This window comes from Aegilops tauschii, chromosome 4 (assembly GCF_002575655.3).
Source record: "Aegilops tauschii subsp. strangulata cultivar AL8/78 chromosome 4, Aet v6.0, whole genome shotgun sequence".
Taxonomy (NCBI): Eukaryota; Viridiplantae; Streptophyta; class Magnoliopsida; order Poales; family Poaceae; genus Aegilops; species Aegilops tauschii.
The window spans coordinates 70,993,653-71,012,871 of record NC_053038.3 but is presented as its reverse complement, the minus strand read 5'-3'; the positions used below and the strand labels follow the sequence as shown (position 1 = coordinate 71,012,871).

Here is a 19,219-nt window from a genome sequence, read left to right as displayed (position 1 = left end):
CCCCCCCTAACGATCTAGTGCAGATATTAGCACTAATACGCAACATTATATACAAGTATTCAAGTGCTAATTGTCCGTATATAGGTTAACTAACAATTATACTAGTAAGGCCCAAACTCAGCTGTCTGCTGTGTACGTGCCGAAGCCAAATAAGAGCCCATGCCCCACGTTGATTGGTCATTCAGCGGTGAACTATAACTTGCACGAAGAAACCTAGCGTGCGTCTGCATTTTGTCTAGATCGACTCCATGCCGCCGCCGCCGCCGTTATTCGAGGCCACCGCTCGGCGCGATGCCAGTCGCCAGACACCAGATAAGGGCACCATTGCGATGCGACGATGGTGCCGTAGCCATGGGCGCCGTTGCCCCTGCCTCTGCTAATCCTGTCGCAATGTCGACTGCATCCGAGTCTGTTGATCATGGTGTTTATTCTTCAAACACTCAAATCTGAAGGTATCATCTACTTTACACTTTTGTTGATGGACTGCCGGCCGCACCCTACTCATCTAATTATTTGGTTCACTTTCATACAAGAGAATTGATAAATTTACTGCATGCATTCTTTCTTATAATGAGAGATCACTTTCTTTGAACCTTTACATTGTCGCTATATAAAAAGATTGTTTGAGGGAAAGTTCTTCCAATTAGATTGTCAAATTGTTCGATGAGCTTCATAGTCATGGATCAAAATTTATTAATTGAAGTGAAGTTTTATAATGCCAAATATACATTTCTATGTGGTTTATATCAATGTGCTGCCCAGACTTGTTCTTCTGTGACATCTTATCACTTGTGCAAAGCTGCACCTTTTAGCACGACACTGCATTTGTTTGCCATTGTTGTGTGCTCACACTTGCGAAGAAGTAGAGTGAAGTGGAAAAGGTAGCATTAGACCGTGCATTGAACCCCTCTTACTTTAGGCCAATTTTTATCTCTTATGCGGTTAAGAGGAAAAAAAAATCTTCTTCGCCCCCCCTCATGTTTAAATCCTGGCTCCGCCCCTGGGCTGAGAGCTACAGCTCTGTGCTCCGCTTCCAGCTCAACATGGTCATCGAGGGCGAGGACTTTGCCAAGGCTGCATCCCTCATGCATGCACTCCATGGATTCGTGTTGGAGAAGTTGTCCTGCATGAACAAGGACTCCGACTTCGACCCAAAGCGAAGACAGATGGCAGGAGGAGGTTTAGCCAAATTATGAAATAAACTATTCGGACATTGTCCCAGTAAATTATGAAATAAACTATTTCTGAAAGAACAATAATCAGTGGCTGTGTTATTTCTCCGCTGGAGCGGCCTGCACCGTCAGATATACTCACTTTAGCCAAAACTTCAACATAGACGGTCTAGATCGAACCCCGACCATTACAGTCGCTCTGGGCCCTACTGATCAGTCCTCGCCGAGTCACCGAAGTCGCTGGACGAAAAGATCCGACCCGTTACCACCGGCCGCAGCACCGCACTCAAACAAAACACCGACCCTTCTCGTGCTCTGGCACTCCCCCCTTCCCTCCCAGATCTGCACGACCACCGCTACTCTTCCCCAGCTCCGGCGATCGCCGGAGCCCAAGTGCGGCAGCGGCGCGATGGACCTCCTCATCGCGCAGATCACCACCGATCTCCGCTCCTCGGACGCTCTCCGGCAGTCTTCAGCGCTCTTGCAGGCCCTGCAGCAGTGCGCCGCCGGCCGCGACGTCTCCGCGCTAGCCCGCACCACCGCCACCGAGATCCTAGCGGCGCCCTCCTCCGCCGTCTGCAAGCGCCTTGCGCTCGACCTTCTCCGTGCGCTGCCCCTGCCCCCCGATCTCCTTGACCCGCTCCTGCTCTCCTCCCTACGCTCCGACCTCTCCTTTCCGGATCCCGACGTCGCCGCCTCCTCCATCGCCTCATTCCCGTCGCTCCCCTCGCACCTACTCCCAACCCTCCTCTCCTCCGCGCACGCCGACATCGCTGCCGCTCTCTCCTCGCCCGCCGAGTCACTCCGCCTTGCCGCCGTTACCTCCCTCTCCTCCCTCCTCCCGCGCGATGACCTCGCGCTCATGTGCTCCACCAACCCCTCGCTCATGGGGCACGCCACCACCTGGTGGGGCCGTCTGACCGAGCTGGCCTTGGACTCTGCAGACGCAGTGGCAGCCGCAGCGTTCGAGGCACTTGCTCGGCTGTTCCAGGAGCTGGACGCGCGGCGTATGAGCCGGCTTGCTGGGGACAAGCTCGTTGATGGAGAGGGCGCGCTCGCTGTGCGTGCCCAGTGGGCAGCTGACGCCATCGACTTCATCTGGTCCCGGCGAAACATGCTCATTGCTCGATCCATGGTGATGCCCGTTGAGAGCTTCCGGGTTACTGTGTACCCTCTTGTGCATGCAGCAAAAATGGTTGCATCTGGCGCGGTGAACACGCTGCGGCAGATTGCCAAACCAGGAGACACTACAATAGCAGATACGGTGGAGGCGAGTGCGGAGAAGTTGGTGGGGGTGTCTGACATTGTCTCGCACTTGCTTCCTTTCCTTAGCTCGCTGGAACCGCCACTGGTGTTTGAGGTGGGGATCAATATGCTCTCGCTCGCAGATGCGCCCGGAGGCAAGCCGGAGTGGGCTTCAGCTGCCATTATTGCAATCCTAACACTATGGGACCGACAAGAGTTCTCATCGATGAGGGAGACGATCGTCAGAGCTGTTGTGGCGAATCTCCATTTGCTGGATCTTGGAATGCAGGTACTAAATCAATCGACTTATAAGAGCAATTCACCTTAGTCTTATCAACTCAATGATTGTTGATTGCTAATTTCCTGTGGTAAATCTACTGGTTGTGTCTTGTGCCCAATGTCTACGAGGCAACTATTGTATTAAGGATCCTGGAAGTGGGCATTGGTAGTGGTAGCCAAGTTTGTATGAAGTAATTTAGGAGGCTTCTGTTTTCGTGCCAATACATGGATTTATCTGTCATCAATTAGACATGATATAAATTGTCGTTGAAACATGGCTAGCCTTTCAGCCACATAAGCTATTGTTTTAACTGGAGTCTGTCAAGTAATTCCAGTAACACACAATTCTACTAGTTAGTGTTGTTTTTAGTGCACAAGCCTGAAACCATACTGATCCCAAGTTTTAAAACTAATACAGCATTATAAATCTTAATTGTCAGTACCATGAAGAGTTATTAGTTATTAGATTCATAAATTCTGATCTCAAAGCTGATATTCTTGTTTGAACCAAACAAATTTAGTCTTATCCCATATGATCTCCTATTTCAGTCTTATGCCAAAAATCCAAAAATCTATTTGTTGTTGTTAGACTGGTGAATCAAATGGCACTTTAGTAGGTTGTATTTCCATGTGCTGATTGTTGTCTGCTTATTTGGACAAAAGATGATCTTCTGAAATGCTACTATATACATTTATTAATTATAATTTTCATTATTTGATGTCATCTCTTAAATACGGCAAGTAAAAATCTTGCTAGTGTATCACAACTAGTTTGTTGGTGTATTCCTTAGCATGAGCATTACCTTATGATTTACATCGTTATAGGTACTATATCACAAATAAAGCTTATTTATTAACCTTATCGGCTAAGCATTGATTTGTATTGTCATGATAGATCAGTTACTAAGCAGCTTAAGCCCATAGGTGATACAATGTTGTTTACTCGCTATCCATTCAAATTAAGCACAGAAGTATTGGGCCTTCGAAAATTTCACATTACTTAGCATATAATCATCAATATTTTTAACTTGTGGAGCCAATGTAAAATGGTTATGCATCATTACTTTGATACCTGATTTAGTAGTATACTATTGGCATCTTGCTTACCAATTACTGCTACTATGTTTGGAAGGTAATTCTGCCAACTAGTTGCCCATGCACCCCATATTCTCCTTCTATTTTTTCTCTTTTCTGGCTTTCTAAAAAATGTGAAATAATTCATTGATTGGAGTCGTGCCATATCATGTGCTAGCAGATCTTTTTCAGTTTCTTCCTTCCATGCATAACTTGTGAAGAAGATAGCGAGAGGGACAATTTCAGTTTAGTGAACAAGTGTTGTGAAAATTTGTGTTCAAGATGGATTTACAAAAGCATGTTCTGTAATGCAGGTGTCTCTGTTCAAAAGGCTGCTTCAGATGCTGAAAAATTTGAGAGCAGAATCAGATCGAATGCATGCATTGGCATGCATTTGCCGAACTGCTCTTTGTGTTGATCTTTTTGCAAAGGAGAGCGTTCGAAGAGGTCAGAAGCCCGTTCCAGGAACAGATGTGATATCTCTTTTTGAGGATGCAAGGGTGAAGGATGATCTAAACAGCATAACAAGCAAAAGCTTGTTCAGAGAAGAGCTAGTTGCCTCACTGGTTGAAAGTTGTTTCCAGCTATCTCTTCCACTACCTGAGCAGAAGAATTCTGGGACAGAGAGCAGAGTTATAGGGGCATTAGCCTATGGAACTGGTTATGGTGCGTTGAATTGGACAGAACCTGCTTTGGATGTGGTGGAAGTTTGCAGGCCTTGTGTTCTCTGGGATTGTGACGGGCGTACCTATGCAATTGATTGCTATCTGAAGTTGCTTGTACGGCTTTGTCATATATATGATACCAGAGGCGGTGTAAAGACAATTAAGACTGGTGCATCTCAAGATCAGATTCTAAATGAGACTAGACTTCGAAATTTGCAGCTACAGCTTATTAGGGATCTTCGCGAGGTTATGATCCATCTCATTATTTTGATATTCAAACACATTTTGTTATGCATTTAAATACCAGTTGGACGTAAGGTGCAATTTTTATTCATTACTAACACACTCTCATAATATTCTTGTTTTGCTTGATCTCACCTAGTTCTACAACAACAACAACAACAATAACAAAGCCTTTAGTCCCAAACAAGTTGGGGTAGGCTAGAGGTGAAACCCATAAGATCTCGGGACCAACTCATGGTTCTGGCACATGGATAGCAAGCTTTCACGCACCCCTGTCCGTAGCTAGTTCTTTGCTGATACTCCAATCCTTCATATCTCTCTTTAGGACTCCTCCCATGTCAAATTTGGTCTACCCCGACCTCTCTTGGCATTATCCGCACGCTTTAGCCGTCCGCTATGCACTGGAGCTTCTGGAGGCCTGTGTGAATATGCCCAAACCATCTCAGACGATGTTGGACAAGCTTCTCTTCAATTGGTGCTACCCCAACCCTATCTCGTATATCATCATTTCGAACTCGATCCTTCCTCGTGTGGCCACACATCCATCTCAACATGCGCATCTCCGCCACACCTAACTGTTGAACATGTCGCCTTTTAGTCAGCCAACACTCAACGCCATACAACATTGTGGGTCGAACCGCCGTCCTGTAGAACTTGCCTTTAGCTTTTGTGGCACTCTCTTGTCACAGAGAATGCCAGATGCTTGGCGCCACTTCATCCATCCGGCTTTGATGCGATGGTTCACATCTTCATCAATATCCCCATCCTTCTGCAGCATTGACCCCAAATATCGAAAGGTGTCCTTCTGAGGCACCACCTGCCCATCAAGGCTAACCTCCTCCTCCTCGCGCCTAGTAGTACTGAAACCGCACCTCATGTACTCAGTTTTAGTTCTACTAAGCCTAAAACCTTTCGATTCCAAGGTTTGTCTCCATAACTCTAACTTCCTATTGACCCCCGTCCGACTATCGTCAACTAGCACCACATCATCCGCAAAGAGCATACACCATGGGATATCTCCTTGTATATCCCTTGTGACCTCATCCACCACCAAGGCAAAAAGATAAGGGCTCAAAGCCGACCCTTGATGCAGTCCTATCTTAATCGGGAAGTCATCAGTGTCGACATCACTTGTTCGAACACTTGTCAGTTGTCACAACATTATTGTACATGTCCTTGATGAGGGTAATGTACTTTGCTGGGACTTTGTGTTTCTCCAAGGCCCACCACATGACATTCCGTGGTATCTTATCATAGGCCTTCTCCAAGTCAATGAACACCATATGCAAGTCCTTTTGCTCCCCGTATCTCTCCATAAGTTGTCGTAGCAAGAAAATGGCTTCCATGGTCAACCTCCCAGGCATGAAATCAAACTGATTTTTGGTCACGCTTGTCGTTCTTCTTAAGCGGTGCTCAATGGCTCTCTCCCGTAGCTTCATTGTATGGCTCATCAGCTTAATTCCACGGCAATTAATACAACTCTGAACATCCCCTTGTTCTTGAAGATTGGTACTAATGTACTCCGTCTCCATTCTTCTGGTTTCTACTTTGTCAAGGCTTTACCTGCGTTTGGATCTCACTATGCCTGCCTTTGTTTGGTTTCCTTGTACTTTTGTTAATCTTCCACTGCAAATAGTTGTAGCTTAAACTGTGCCATGCTGTAAAGATTGTTTTCTAGTTAGAGATGATTGATAAAAGACCAATGGTGTCATTAGTTCTTCAGTTTTTCAGTACCTTTCCTAAATCCAGATTGGCCTATATTTAAATGTGAATAAATGTTTCAGGTTCATACCTCAAGAATATCATCACGGCTGATATGGGCAATTTCTGAACACTTTGATCTTGAAGGCCTTGATCCTCTTTTAGCTGATGACCCAGAGGACCCTCTGAATATCATCATATCTAACATGCATAAGACTTTATTCAACACCGATTCCTCTGCCACTACATCAAATAGGATACAAGATGTGCAGGCTGTCCTCATATGCGCTCAGCGTTTGGGAACCAGAAATGCAAGAGCCGGCCAGCTCCTCAGTAAAGAATTGGAGGAGTTCAGGTCAAGTACTTCAGCTGATTCTGTCACCAAGCATCAGTCACGTTATGTCTTGCAGATAATAAAGTATGTGACGAATCATCCAGATAACAGGTGAGGGTTGCATCTTCAAACTAATTATTTTACATCAGGCTGCACTATTTGCAAAAGTTATATATCTAAAAAAAGGAAATTCTCTACGAACATGCATTTGGGAAAAAATCACTGCCATGTTTGACTTTCCAATATTTCATCCAGGTGGGTAGGTGTAGGTGATGCTACAGGAGATTACCCTTTTAGCCACCACAAGCTTACAGTTCAGTTTTCTGAGGCTGCTGCTGCACAAGATAGGAAATTGGAGGGATTAGTTCATAAGGCCATTCAGGAGCTTTGGAGGCCCAATCCCAGCCAGTTAACTCTCCTACAGACTAAGGGTATCGGTGCTTTGCACAAAGATCTTCCAAAAGCACGCACTCTGACTGGCAGCAGCGATCCATGTTACATCGAAGCATATCATTTGGCGGATCCAACTGATGGCAGAATCACCCTACATTTAAAGGTATATCCTGACCGATGAGATGATGATCTTTTCCGTGGACATTTAACATAATTTATATTGATCTGTACTGCTGTGTCATGGTAACTGTTGATCACTGGTTAGGTTAGGAACTTTATATCTTTATTTATTGCTCCTGCATAGTTTATGTGCACTTTGCCACCCGGTAAAATGGTGAGAAATTAAAACAAATATTTGTGGCTGCTGACATATAGTTTTGCTGTAAGCCATAGTATTGTTTGACTTTGAGCTGTATGATTGCCCTTTTTAACTAATGTACACTTTTGCAGATTTTGAATTTGACTGAGCTGGAACTCAACAGGGTGGATATCCGAGTTGGGCTCTCTGGAGCATTGTATTATATGGATGGATTTTCCCGCACTGTTCGCCACCTGCGTAATCTTGTTTCCCAGGTGCCTCCACGACTTCAAATGCCTTGTTTACATATGCTTTTACTGTGCAGTTTAATTTCAATTATGTATCAATAATTAAATATTTAAGAATTTGTTATTAGTCAGAATGGGCAGACAAATGTAGGGCTGCAGTTTGTTTGCAAATATATTTATTTGAATATAGTTTACAGTGAAAGATTTTCTTCCTTGGCTAGTGAACTTCTCAATCTATTTCCTGGCAAAATTTAAAGCCACCACCTCCCAATGTAGTACACCTGTCTAGCCAGTTGAGCTCACATTATATTGCACACCAGATATAATGTGGTAGTGGAGACTATGAAATCCGCTATCATGATCATGATGTTAAATATAAGTGATTTTCTAAGAGCCAGGCCATCTAGCATTGCGGTGGCTTTCAAGTAACTTAACTACTAGTGACAGTATCTTGTTTCCAGACGAGTTGCGCTAAAAAATGTGGGCTATTGATAAAAATAGAATAGTGATAATAAATATTATATCATTGGGTAAGTACTGCCATCTCAGATTGGCTAATCCATATTCGCATCTAATTTATTTGGAAAATGCTTTGTCAATTCTGCAGGATCCAGTCCAAAGTAGTGTCACTGTGGGAGTTTCACATTTTGAGAGATGCTCTCTCTGGGTTCAAGTCCTGTATTACCCATTCTACGGAAGTGGAGGATCGGCAGACTATGAAGGAGATTATGCAGAAGAGGACTCACAAATGACGAGGCAGAAGCGCGCGCTCCGGCCAGAGCTTGGGGAGCCAGTTGTTTTGCGGTGTCAGCCCTACAAGATCCCTCTCGCCGAACTTCTCTTGCCATATGAATGCTCTCCAGTTGAGTATTTTCGTCTATGGCCAAGCTTGCCAGCCATGGTTGAGTGCACTGGCACATACACATATGAAGGTAGTGGTTTCAAGGCCACTGCAGCTCAGCAGTATGATAGCTCTCCTTTCCTCAGTGGGTTGAAGTCAATTTATTCCAAGCCCTTCCATCAAGTCTGCTCTCATTTCATCCGAACAGTTGCTGGGTTCCAGGTAAGCTTTTGACTGATAGTCACTTAGACGGTGTCATGACATGGTCTTGATTCTATCCTGTGCAGAGTTACCATTTTTGTAAGGTTATAACACATGTATCTTCCACAGTTGTGTTACGCCGCAAAGACATGGTTTGGTGGGTTTGTGGGCATGATGATCTTCGGTGCAAGTGAGGTGAGCCGAAATGTTGATCTGGGTGACGAGACAACCACGATGATATGCAAGTTTGTCGTGCGTGCATCTGATGAATCGATCACAAGAGAGATCGAGTCGGACCTCCAGGGCTGGCTGGACGACATCACGGACGGAGCTGTTGAATACATGCCCGAAGAGGAGGTGAAGAGCGCAGCTGCGGAGCGGCTGAAGATATCCATGGAGAGGATAGCGCTACTCAAGGCAGCCAAACCTAAGATGCCGCCTGCGAAAACCGAGCAAGAAGAGGAAGAGGAGAGGAAGCAGAGTGAGGAGTTGGACGGGTTTGGGAACCCCAAGGGCCCCTCGACGCTCTCCAAGCTCACGGCGGAGGAAGCCGAGCACCGTGCGCTCCAAGCAGCCGTGCTCCAGGAGTGGCACCAGCTCTGCAAGGAGAAAGCCATGAAGGCACAGTGAGCCTGGCTCCACCTGTATAATTTTGTATCCGCCTTTTCCTCAGCCACATTTTGATTTCTTTTTCAGCCGGCTGACATTTTGATTTTTGAGTATGTATGATCCTGCCGATTTCCCGATTTGTTCATTGTATTCACAGATATTGTTGTACCATGTTTCGTTCTTTTTGTAACATAGCTCAAAGCATTAGTGTGAATGAGAATGATTTTTTCCTCCCCAATTTGTTGTGAATCTTTCGTACGACAGTTTTTGAAGGAAATCCCATCGATTTTAGGTGCTGAATTAATTCCTTTTCCTATTATGCTCACTGACTGTTGGGTCAGGCGAAATGAACCCTACTTGTCTGACCGTGCCGCCTATGACATGCGTGGCCCACCTGGCCTCTCTCTCTAGTCTGTCCCTCGCTGCGCGGTCTGCGAAGTGCCAACTCCCAACTCCCTCCCGAGCCCCGACCACCCGGCGGCGCCGTCGCCGCCACCAACCTCTCGCCGCCTCCTGCAGCTGAGCGCTTACCCCATAACAAGGCGCCGGCCTTGCTCGTCGCGAACTCGGCAAGCTGGTCTGGACAGCGAGCGAGCTGTATGGGAGTCGAAGCGAGCCCGGAACCGGAAGATAGTCTCGCGGCGAGGAGGAGGCGGAGGAGGAGCAATGACCTGGGCGCGGACGCGGCTGTCCACGCGGCTCATGAACGTCTGCCTCGCGGCGCTCTGCCGCGGCGGCGGCCTCGCCCGGGCGGAGTCCGTCCTCGTCGACGCCATCCGCCTCGGCATGCCCCCCGACGTCGTCACCTACAACACCCTCCTCGCCGCGCACTGCCGCGCCTCGGGCCTCGACGCGGGGTTCGCCGTCCTGCGCCGGATGCGGGAGGCCGGGGTGAGCCCCGACGCCGTCACCTACAACTCCCTTATCGCCGGCGCCGCGCGGAGGGGGCTCACGATGCGCGCCCTCGACCTGTTCGACGAAATGCTCCAGGCGGGGGTCGCCCCCGACGCCTGGAGCTACAACGCGCTCATGCACTGCTTGTTCCGGTCTGGCCACCCGGAGGATGCCTACCGGGTGTTTGCCGATATGGCCGAGAAGGGCGTCGCGCCGTGCGCCACCACCTACAACACACTCCTGGACGGGCTCTTCAGGTTCGGTCACGCGACGAACGCGTACAGGATGTTCAGGTACCTGCAGAGGACGGGGCTCCCGGTGGGCATTGTGACTTACAACACGATGATCAATGGGCTGTGCAAGTCAGGCAAGGTGGGGTACGCCCGCATGGTCCTCAGGGAGCTTGGGAGGACCGAGCATGCCCCGAACGTCGTCACTTACACGACGGTCATGAAGTGCTGCTTTAAGTACGGCAGGTTTGATCAGGGGCTGGAGACCTTCTTGTCATTGCTGGACGGAGGGTACATTCCAGATCTCTTCCCATACTGCACGGTGATTAGTGCGTTAGTCAAGAAGGGACGGATGGAAGAAGCCAATACCTACAGTGAGCTAATGATACGGAGTGGGTTCAGGCTTGACAGTGCATGCTATAATACGCTGATTTACCTGCGATTCCAGGAAGGGAAGCTGGATGACGCGTTTGAGCTGCTGAGTATGATGGAAGAGGGTGGTCTGGAGAGTGATGAGTACACATTCTCAATTTTGGTCAATGGTTTGTCCAAGATGGGGCATTTCGAGGCTGCACATAAGCAGTTATGTTACATGGAGATAAGGGACATGGAATCAAATATTGTTGCTTACAATTGCTTGGTGGACGCACTCTGCAAATCTGATGAGGTGGATGCAGCCATCAAATTACTTCACAACATGAAACTGAAGGATGATTTTACTTACACATCACTAGTCCATGGTCTATGTAAGGTGGGTAGGTATCATATGGCATCCAAATTCTTGCGGATCTGCTTGCGTGAAGGGAACAGTGTTCTTGCATCTGCAAAGCGTGCTGTCATCGCTGGCCTTCGTAGTGCAGGGTTTCAGAATGACGTGAGGAAAGTTCGGGCAGCATTACGTATGGCTAGGCTGTTAAAACCATAATCCAAGTCCAAGGAAAACAGTCTTCAACTTCACTGGGTGGTCCTGCAGAATCGAGAAGATCAATTGAGCAGACAAACTGAAATTTGGAGATGATCCTGCATTGAGATGAATTTCAAACATCCAGTTCTTGTCGCATAAACTGGAGGAAGGAAAGTAGGATCATGCTATTGTTGACGGGTGTTACTACTCTTATACATCAGCTCTTGGAGATACCATATTGGCTGGCAATGTTGCAGTATGTAATCAGCGTTGTCACCCTTAGAACCAAGCATCATTTGAAATTATACAGCAGGAGAAGATGCAACATGTGATCACTAGCTGGCAAGTGGTCATGATGCCAGCGCAGTATACGCAGGAAGTGATCTTTGCCTGGTCCGCGCATCACCTTGGATGTGAATATTATTTGGATGGCGCTGATAAAATCCAAGTGATTATTAGCATTCCAAAGTTTCAATAGAGGTAATTATGGATAATATATTTGCAATCATAGTTTTTGTTTAACGCAGTGAATACCGTATCGTTGTCATGGAGTTCAAATTTTGTGTGAAGCATATTGCTAATTGCCCCCTCTTTTAGGTGATCGGTGTGATGATTTGATCAGGATCCTGTTGCTCCAGACATGATGTGCACACTGCAGTATAAGATAGCAAAATGCAAATATTGGTACTTAGTACACAACAGTCCATTTGTTCATCATTTTTGCTTCGTTGTTTAATTCTTGTGAAGCGGCAGAAAAATAATCTTTTTTTGGGAAACGTCATGTAACAGCATTAAGCCGTTTGAAGAAAGTATGTATGCCAATGAAAGAAACATTAACAACATAATCGTGTTTCTGCTATGCTGCCTACTCTGTAGATTTGTCGTTGGACAGGCATGCTGCTGCCTATTCTTAAGATTTTGATAGTCTAACTTAAACCATCACCAAATTATTTTTGTTGCACAGTATATCGTTTGTTTCTTTTCCATTGACTGCATATGGTCTTCAGATGGTGAAATCATGTGTCTGTGGAAGTATAAACTAGTCCTGTATGGCACATAGCAATGTAACATTCTTGTTTTTTTGGTTTATTTGCATGCTAATGGCACTTTTACATATCTGAGATCATTGATATGAATTCATTGTGTTCCATTTCATTCACCTGCCTCATATGGTTTGAGTTGCTACTCTGTTTGTCAGCAAGTTTCCAGTAGTGTATGTGGTTACATCTAAAATGCATGCTGTTTGGAACCCGAGACACTTTATTACTCCATTATTATTATTACCAAAGCTAAAGGGACAAATCCAAGACAGTATGGAAAAAAGGCACATCCCACACAGAGCACCAGTAGCCAAAACACTTCATTATTACTCGGCCCGCCTTATGCTGACGTTGAAGGTGTGCTCGTCGACGAGGTGGAAGACACAGAGGTCCCCGACCTTGATCCCATGGTGGCCGGAGAAGTGGCCCCACCCGGCCTTCATGCGCGCCTGGTCGCTCGTCAGCGTCAGCTTCACGGGCCACGACCTCCCGCCCGAGTCCTTGAGTATCATCAGCCGGTTCGTCGCGATGCCGTTCATGACGCAGAACTTCTTCCCGATGTTCTACACGAGGCCCAAGCCAAAACAAACACTATAAGTTCACAGTGCATGTCTATCTGAACTAGAGAGTATATATTTGATTTTGAACAAGCTAAAGAACTTGCCATGTAGCTGTAGCGAATGTTGCAAGGAGTCGCCGTCTTGGCGTAGAAAGGGAGGGTGCCGGTGTAGTCAGACTCCTTGGCCTCCGTTGCGATGCCGGAGTGGGTGTCCGCTTGGGCGTACTTCTCTGTGGTGGCATCTTGCTCGCCATCATTGTCTTCCATCAGAATCCTGCGAGGTTTGTACTGCTTCTTTGCCTGTATGGCACCATCACCGGTAAGGCTCCTGTCACTGACCTTCCTGGTTTTCTGAGCATGTGAACCACCTGCTAAACATACAAGATAAGCTCCATTATTAATCTTCCTGATTTTTACGCTCGCTATATCTACCTACCCGGTATATATGTGCAGATTTGTTTACACAGAATATTGGAAATGGTGAGCGGTGTTTTATCTGTACGTATGCAGGAGTTGTATTTTCGGAACACGTTGAGTTTTTTTTTGGGGTATGTAGTTGAATGGGGAACATCACCTATTCACAATGATTGTGATTTATTTGACATTCGCCATATTCTCACACAAATATTCACTATGAGTTATAGTGTAGCTGTTTTTTTTTCTGTGACATAAGTTTGGGTGTAGTTGATGAGTGTGAAAGTATACTTCTATCCATCAAAAGGAAAAAAAGCATTCTATATATTTTTAATATTGTCGGTTTCCACAAGTAAGCGTAAAGGGTCTGTATCAAAAATAAATAAATCTTAGTAATATTTTTGAGAGGGTAAAAAAAGATATGTTTATAAGAATTGAGAATGTCAAACATCAACACTTCCAAGCTATTGTAACTCAGTTAGTGAAATTAACATCCCAAGTAAACATTTATAAGAACTGAGAATATGGAACATTATTAGGGCCTCCTTTAATTCGAAGGAATTGCATAGGAATTTTGGAGGATTGTGATCCTTTGGAACATTTCCTACGTGGGTTGTTTGATTTGCGATTGCAGTCCATAGGATTTTTTTAGGACTTGTTTGTACTCCCTCCGATCCATATTAGTTGTCGCTCAAACGGATGTATCTAGACATGCGACAACCAATATGGATCGGAGGGAGTACTAGGTTCTGTAGGAAATCATGTGAACAATCCTACGCTTTTTTGTGCACAACCAAATGACCATATAATCCAGTAGTTTTCAATATGCCACGACACTCGTTTTACAAATAATGTGAATCAAAGAAGTCCTAAAAGGCTAAAATGCAGATTCTACATGATCTTGGTTTCCTTTAATTTTTTCATGAGGGGTACTTTTGTTAAAGACAAAGAAGTTTGTTATTTTCTATTGTGTGATCATACTTCATATATAGCCACACTGTTAATTTCTTAAAGATAATATATAGACTTAACAATTGTGACGTGATATCTTTGCAGGAAAAACACATTCACACATAAAATCATTCTGAGAAGAAGAAGCGAGACGTACCATGGCCCTTGGAGGTAGGCTGCGATCCACAGCCAGTGCTGGACCGCTTCCTCGGTGCTGCCTGCTCTAACAATGCGCCGGCGACGACGAGGTCGTCGTAGTTCTTGATGCACCCGGACGTCTCGAACACCTTCACGGTGAACACCATGTTCCCTTCGTACTTGAACACCAGGAAGTTCTCCTCCTCCAGCCTGTTGGCCCTCACGAACTCGGCCCAGCCGCCTGCGAAGTAGACGTCGCTGTCGCCGCCGTGGCCGTCTCGGACCACGTCGACGTGCCAGAACTTGCCCAACGGGCTCATCAGGGTGGCCCGCCGGAGCCCGGGCTCCGCTGCCAGGTGCCGCCGCATGAACTTGGCCGGGATCGGCATCTTCTCCATGAAGTCCGTGAAGAGCACCTTGAGGAACTGAGGCTTGCCGCAGGGAGCCTTCCGGTTGCTGTCGGAAGCCATTTTTCTTCCTATCGTGTGGACCGCGCAGCAAGTTTTAACAGAGCACACACCGGAGGAGGAAGAGGAAGAATAGCAAGGGAACAGTTATTATAGGCGTTACTGTAGATTTGGGGCCAATATGTTTAGCATTGAACATGGGAATTTAATCTGGCTGTCATGGAATGGCTTCATTTCTCTTTGGTGAATTGGCATCTTTAGCTGGAGCTTTTAGAGCAGCCGGTGCAATTACAGAGTACGGGTAACATATTTTGCTAGTAAATGTGAAGGAATGAGGGCCCTCTTTGATTGTAAGGATTTAAAAAGTCGCAGAATTGCAGTGACACGTCCTAACATGGTTGAAACTTGAAAACGATAAAATTTGGTAGCAAAGCGATTACACAACACAGTTAGACTCTTTGATTATTTGGAGGATTGAATTTCTTTTACATGTTCTTTTTTACAGGGATATGAGTTGTTTGGTTTATATGAATCATAAGTATTCTTTTGCATCCACTCAAAACGCCCGATTCACCATTTCCCTCCTCGGCAGATCTCCCTCAAATTCGGCATCTAGAGCGTTCTATTCTTTAGCATTGAAACGCTATGAGCAACATTTTTTTTCTACACATGTAACATTATCTCAACATCGCGAACTTTTTTTTTGAGGCAATCTCAACATCGCGAACTAACTTGTGGTGGATGGTTAGAAGGACAATAGTATGCCCACAGCCCAGCAGAGTTCTAGACCTAAACTTACACTGGCGCTCGTATTTTTCTGAATTTATTTCAGTCCTTCCGGCAATATGCATTTAGTGCGAGGGGATGTTTCCATCAACTACGAAGGCGTTGTGTCGACTTCGTCAATCTCAAGATGATGTGCTGGTTCAGTCTCTTAGAGGTGCTCATATGGGTCGTGCGTGCATTCATAGAGGTATGTGTATGTATGAGCGTCCCTGTCTGTATTGTGTTAAAGAAATAACGAAAAAGTTAACTCGCGGTGGCGAGCGAACCCTTTTTGATAACAGTTTTTGTTCTGAGCCGAGATCTGAAAGTGCGTTATATCGACTAGAGGGGGGTGAATAGGCGATTTTTATGAATTCTTCACTGAGGAATTTGCGGGTGAGGAAATTCTTAGCGAAGAACTACTTGCACGGAATAAGTACTCAAAAGTAAACATAACAGAACACAAGCATGGTCATCATGATGAAATGAAGACAAGCACAGAGTACAAAAAGCGTAATCACAGGATAACACAGGATGAAGACAAACAGACTGAAGAAATTGAACTGAGGAAATTGAGAAAGTTTTCAGTCAAAGTCTTCAAACAGATATGTGTCGGGGAACACAGTAATTTCAAAAAATTTCCTACGCACACGCAGGATCATGGTGATGCATAGCAACGAGAGGGGAGAGTGTTGTCCACGTATCCTCGTAGACCGAAAGCGGAAGCGTTAGCACAACTCGGTTGATGTAGTCGTACGTCTTCACGATCCGACTGATCAAGTACCGAACGCACGGCACCTCCGAGTTCAGCACACGTTCAGCCCGATGACGTCCCTCGAACTCCGATCCAGCCGAGTGTTGAGGGAAAGTTTCGTCAGCACGACGGTGTGGTGACGATGATGATGTTCTACCGACGCAGGGCTTCGCCTAAGCACCGCTACAGTATAATCGAGGTGGACTATGGTGGAGGGGGCACCGCACACGGCTAAGAGATCAAACGATCAATTGTTGTGTCTCTAGGGTGCCCCCTGCCCCCGTATAAAAAGGAGCAAGGGGGGAGGTGCGGCTGGCCAGGAGAGGCGCGCTAGGTGGAGTCCTACTCCCACTGGGAGTAGGACTCCCTCCCTTTTCCTAGTTGGATTAGGAGTGGAGGGGAAAGAGGAGGGAGAGAGGAAGGAAAGGGGGGGCGCCGCCCCCCTCTCCTTGTCCTATTCGGACTAGGGGGGAGGGGCGCGCGACCCTGCCCTGGCCGTCTCTCCTCTTCTCCACAAAGGCCCACTATGGCCCATTAAGCCCCCGAGGGGTTCCGGTAACCCCTCGGTACTCCGGTAAAATCCCGATTTCACCCGGAACACTTTGGATATCCAAATATAGGCTTCCAATATATCAATCTTCATGTCTCGACCATTTCGAGACTTCTCGTCATGTCCGTGATCACATCCGGGACTCCGAACAACCTTCGGTACATCAAAACATATAAACTCATAATATAACTGTCATCGAAACGTTAAGCGTGCGGACCCTACGGGTTCGAGAACTATGTAGACATGACCGAGACACGTCTCCGGTCAATAACCAATAGCGGAACCTGGATGCTCATATTGGCTCCCACATATTCTACGAAGATCTTTATCGGTCAGACCGCATAACAACATACGTTGTTCCCTTTGTCATCGGTATGTTACTTGCCCGAGATTCGATCGTCGGTATCTCAATACCTAGTTCAATCTCGTTACCGGCAAGTCTCTTTACTCGTTCCGTAATACATCATCCCACAACTAACTCATTAGTTGCAATGCTTGCAAGGCTTAAGTGATGTGCATTACCGAGAGGGCCCAGAGATACCTCTCCGACAATCGGAGTGACAAATCCTAATCTCGAAATACGCCAACCCAACAAGTACCTTCGGAGACACCTGTAGAGCACCTTTATAATCACCCAGTTACGTTGTGACGTTTGGTAGCACACAAAGTGTTCCTCCGGTAAACGGGAGTTGCATAATCTCATAGTCATAGGAACATGTATAAGTCATGAAGAAAGCAATAGCAACATACTAAACGATCGAGTGCTAAGCTAACGGAATAGGTCAAGCCAATCACATCATTCTCCTAATGATGTGATCCCGTTAATCAAATGACAACTCATGTTTATGGCTAGGAAACATAACCATCTTTGATCAACGAGCTAGTCAAGTAGAGGCATACTAGTGACACTCTGTTTGTCTATATATTCACACAAGTATTATGTTTCCGGTTAATACAATTCTAGCATGAATAATAAACATTTATCATGATATAAGGAAATAAATAATAACTTTATTATTGCCTCTAGAGCATATTTCCTTCAGTCTCCCACTTGCACTAGAGTCAATAATCTAGATTACACAGTAATGATTCTAACACACATGGAGCCTTGGTGCTGATCATGTTTTGCTCGTGGAAGAGGCTTAGTCAACGGGTCTGCAACATTCAGATCCGTATGTATCTTGCAAATTTCTATGTCTCCTACCTGGACTAAATCCCGGATGGAATTGAAGCGTCTCTTGATGTGCTTGGTTCTTTTGTGAAATCTGGATTCCTTCGCCAAGGCAATTGCACCAGTATTGTCACAAAAGTTTTTCATTGGACCCGATGCACTAGGTATGACACCTAGATCGGATATGAACTCCTTCATCCAGACTCCTTCATTTGCTGCTTCCGAAGCAGCTATGTACTCTGCTTCACACGTAGATCCCGCCACGACGCTTTGTTTAGAACTGCACCAACTGACAGCTCTACCATTCAATGTAAACACGTATCCGGTTTGTGATTTAGAATCGTCCGGATCAGTGTCAAAGCTTGCATCAACGTAACCATTTACGATGAGCTCTTTGTCACCTCCATAAATGAGAAACATATCCTTAGTCCTTTTCAGGTATTTCAGGATGTTCTTGACTGCTGTCCAGTGATCCACTCCTGGATTACTTTGGTACCTCCCTACTAAACTTATAGCAAGGCGCACATCAGGTCTGGTACACAGCATTGCATACATGATAGAGCCTATGGCTGAAGCATAGGGAACATCTTTCATCTTCTCTCTATCTTCTGCAGTGGTCGGGCATTGAGTCTTACTCAACTTCACACCTTGTAACACACGCAAGAACCCTTTCTTTGCTTGATCCATTTTGAACTTCTTCAAAACTTTGTCAAGGTATGTGCTTTGTGAAAGTCTAATTAAGCGTCTTGATCTATCTCTATAGATCTTGATGCCCAATATATACGCAGCTTCACCGAGGTCTTTCATTGAAAAACTCTTATTCAAGTATCCCTTTATACTATTCAGAAATTCTATATCATTTCCAATCAGCAATATGTCATCCACATATAATATTAGAAATGCTACAGAGCTCCCACTCACTTTCTTGTAAATACAGGCTTCTCCAAAAGTCTGTACAAAACCAAATGCTTTGATCACACTATCAAAGCGTTTATTCCAACTCCGAGAGGCTTGCACCAGTCCATAAATAGATCGCTGGAGCTTGCACACTTTGTTAGCTCCCTTTGGATCGACAAAACCTTCCGGTTGCATCATATACAACTCTTCTTCCAGAAATCCATTCAGGAATGCAGTTTTGA

The 19,219-nt window shown here is 45.8% G+C and overlaps 3 protein-coding genes across 3 annotated transcripts; 2 read left to right on the top strand and 1 right to left on the bottom strand.

Moving 5' to 3' along the window:
- The first annotated feature begins 1,438 nt into the window (after window positions 1–1,438).
- LOC109779833 (protein TPLATE) lies at window positions 1,439–9,541 on the top strand. Its single transcript, XM_020338455.3, has 7 exons — window positions 1,439–2,706; window positions 4,085–4,681; window positions 6,463–6,824; window positions 6,969–7,269; window positions 7,557–7,679; window positions 8,260–8,715; window positions 8,824–9,541. The coding sequence occupies exons 1-7, from the start codon at window positions 1,582–1,584 to the stop codon at window positions 9,322–9,324; spliced, it is 3,465 nt and encodes a 1,154-aa protein (XP_020194044.1). The 5' UTR covers window positions 1,439–1,581; the 3' UTR covers window positions 9,325–9,541.
- Window positions 9,542–9,688: 147 nt separating this feature from the next.
- Window positions 9,689–15,286, top strand: LOC109779834 (uncharacterized). Its single transcript, XM_020338456.4, has 2 exons — window positions 9,689–11,811; window positions 11,929–15,286. The coding sequence occupies exon 1, from the start codon at window positions 9,970–9,972 to the stop codon at window positions 11,350–11,352; it is 1,383 nt and encodes a 460-aa protein (XP_020194045.1). The 5' UTR covers window positions 9,689–9,969; the 3' UTR covers window positions 11,353–11,811; window positions 11,929–15,286.
- On the bottom strand, window positions 12,907–14,903 carry LOC109779835 (uncharacterized). The gene is made up of 2 exons (XM_045227415.2): window positions 14,453–14,903; window positions 12,907–13,298 (listed from the first exon to the last, which is right to left on the bottom strand). The coding sequence occupies exons 1-2, from the start codon at window positions 14,901–14,903 to the stop codon at window positions 12,907–12,909; spliced, it is 843 nt and encodes a 280-aa protein (XP_045083350.1).
- Window positions 15,287–19,219: the final 3,933 nt, after the last annotated feature.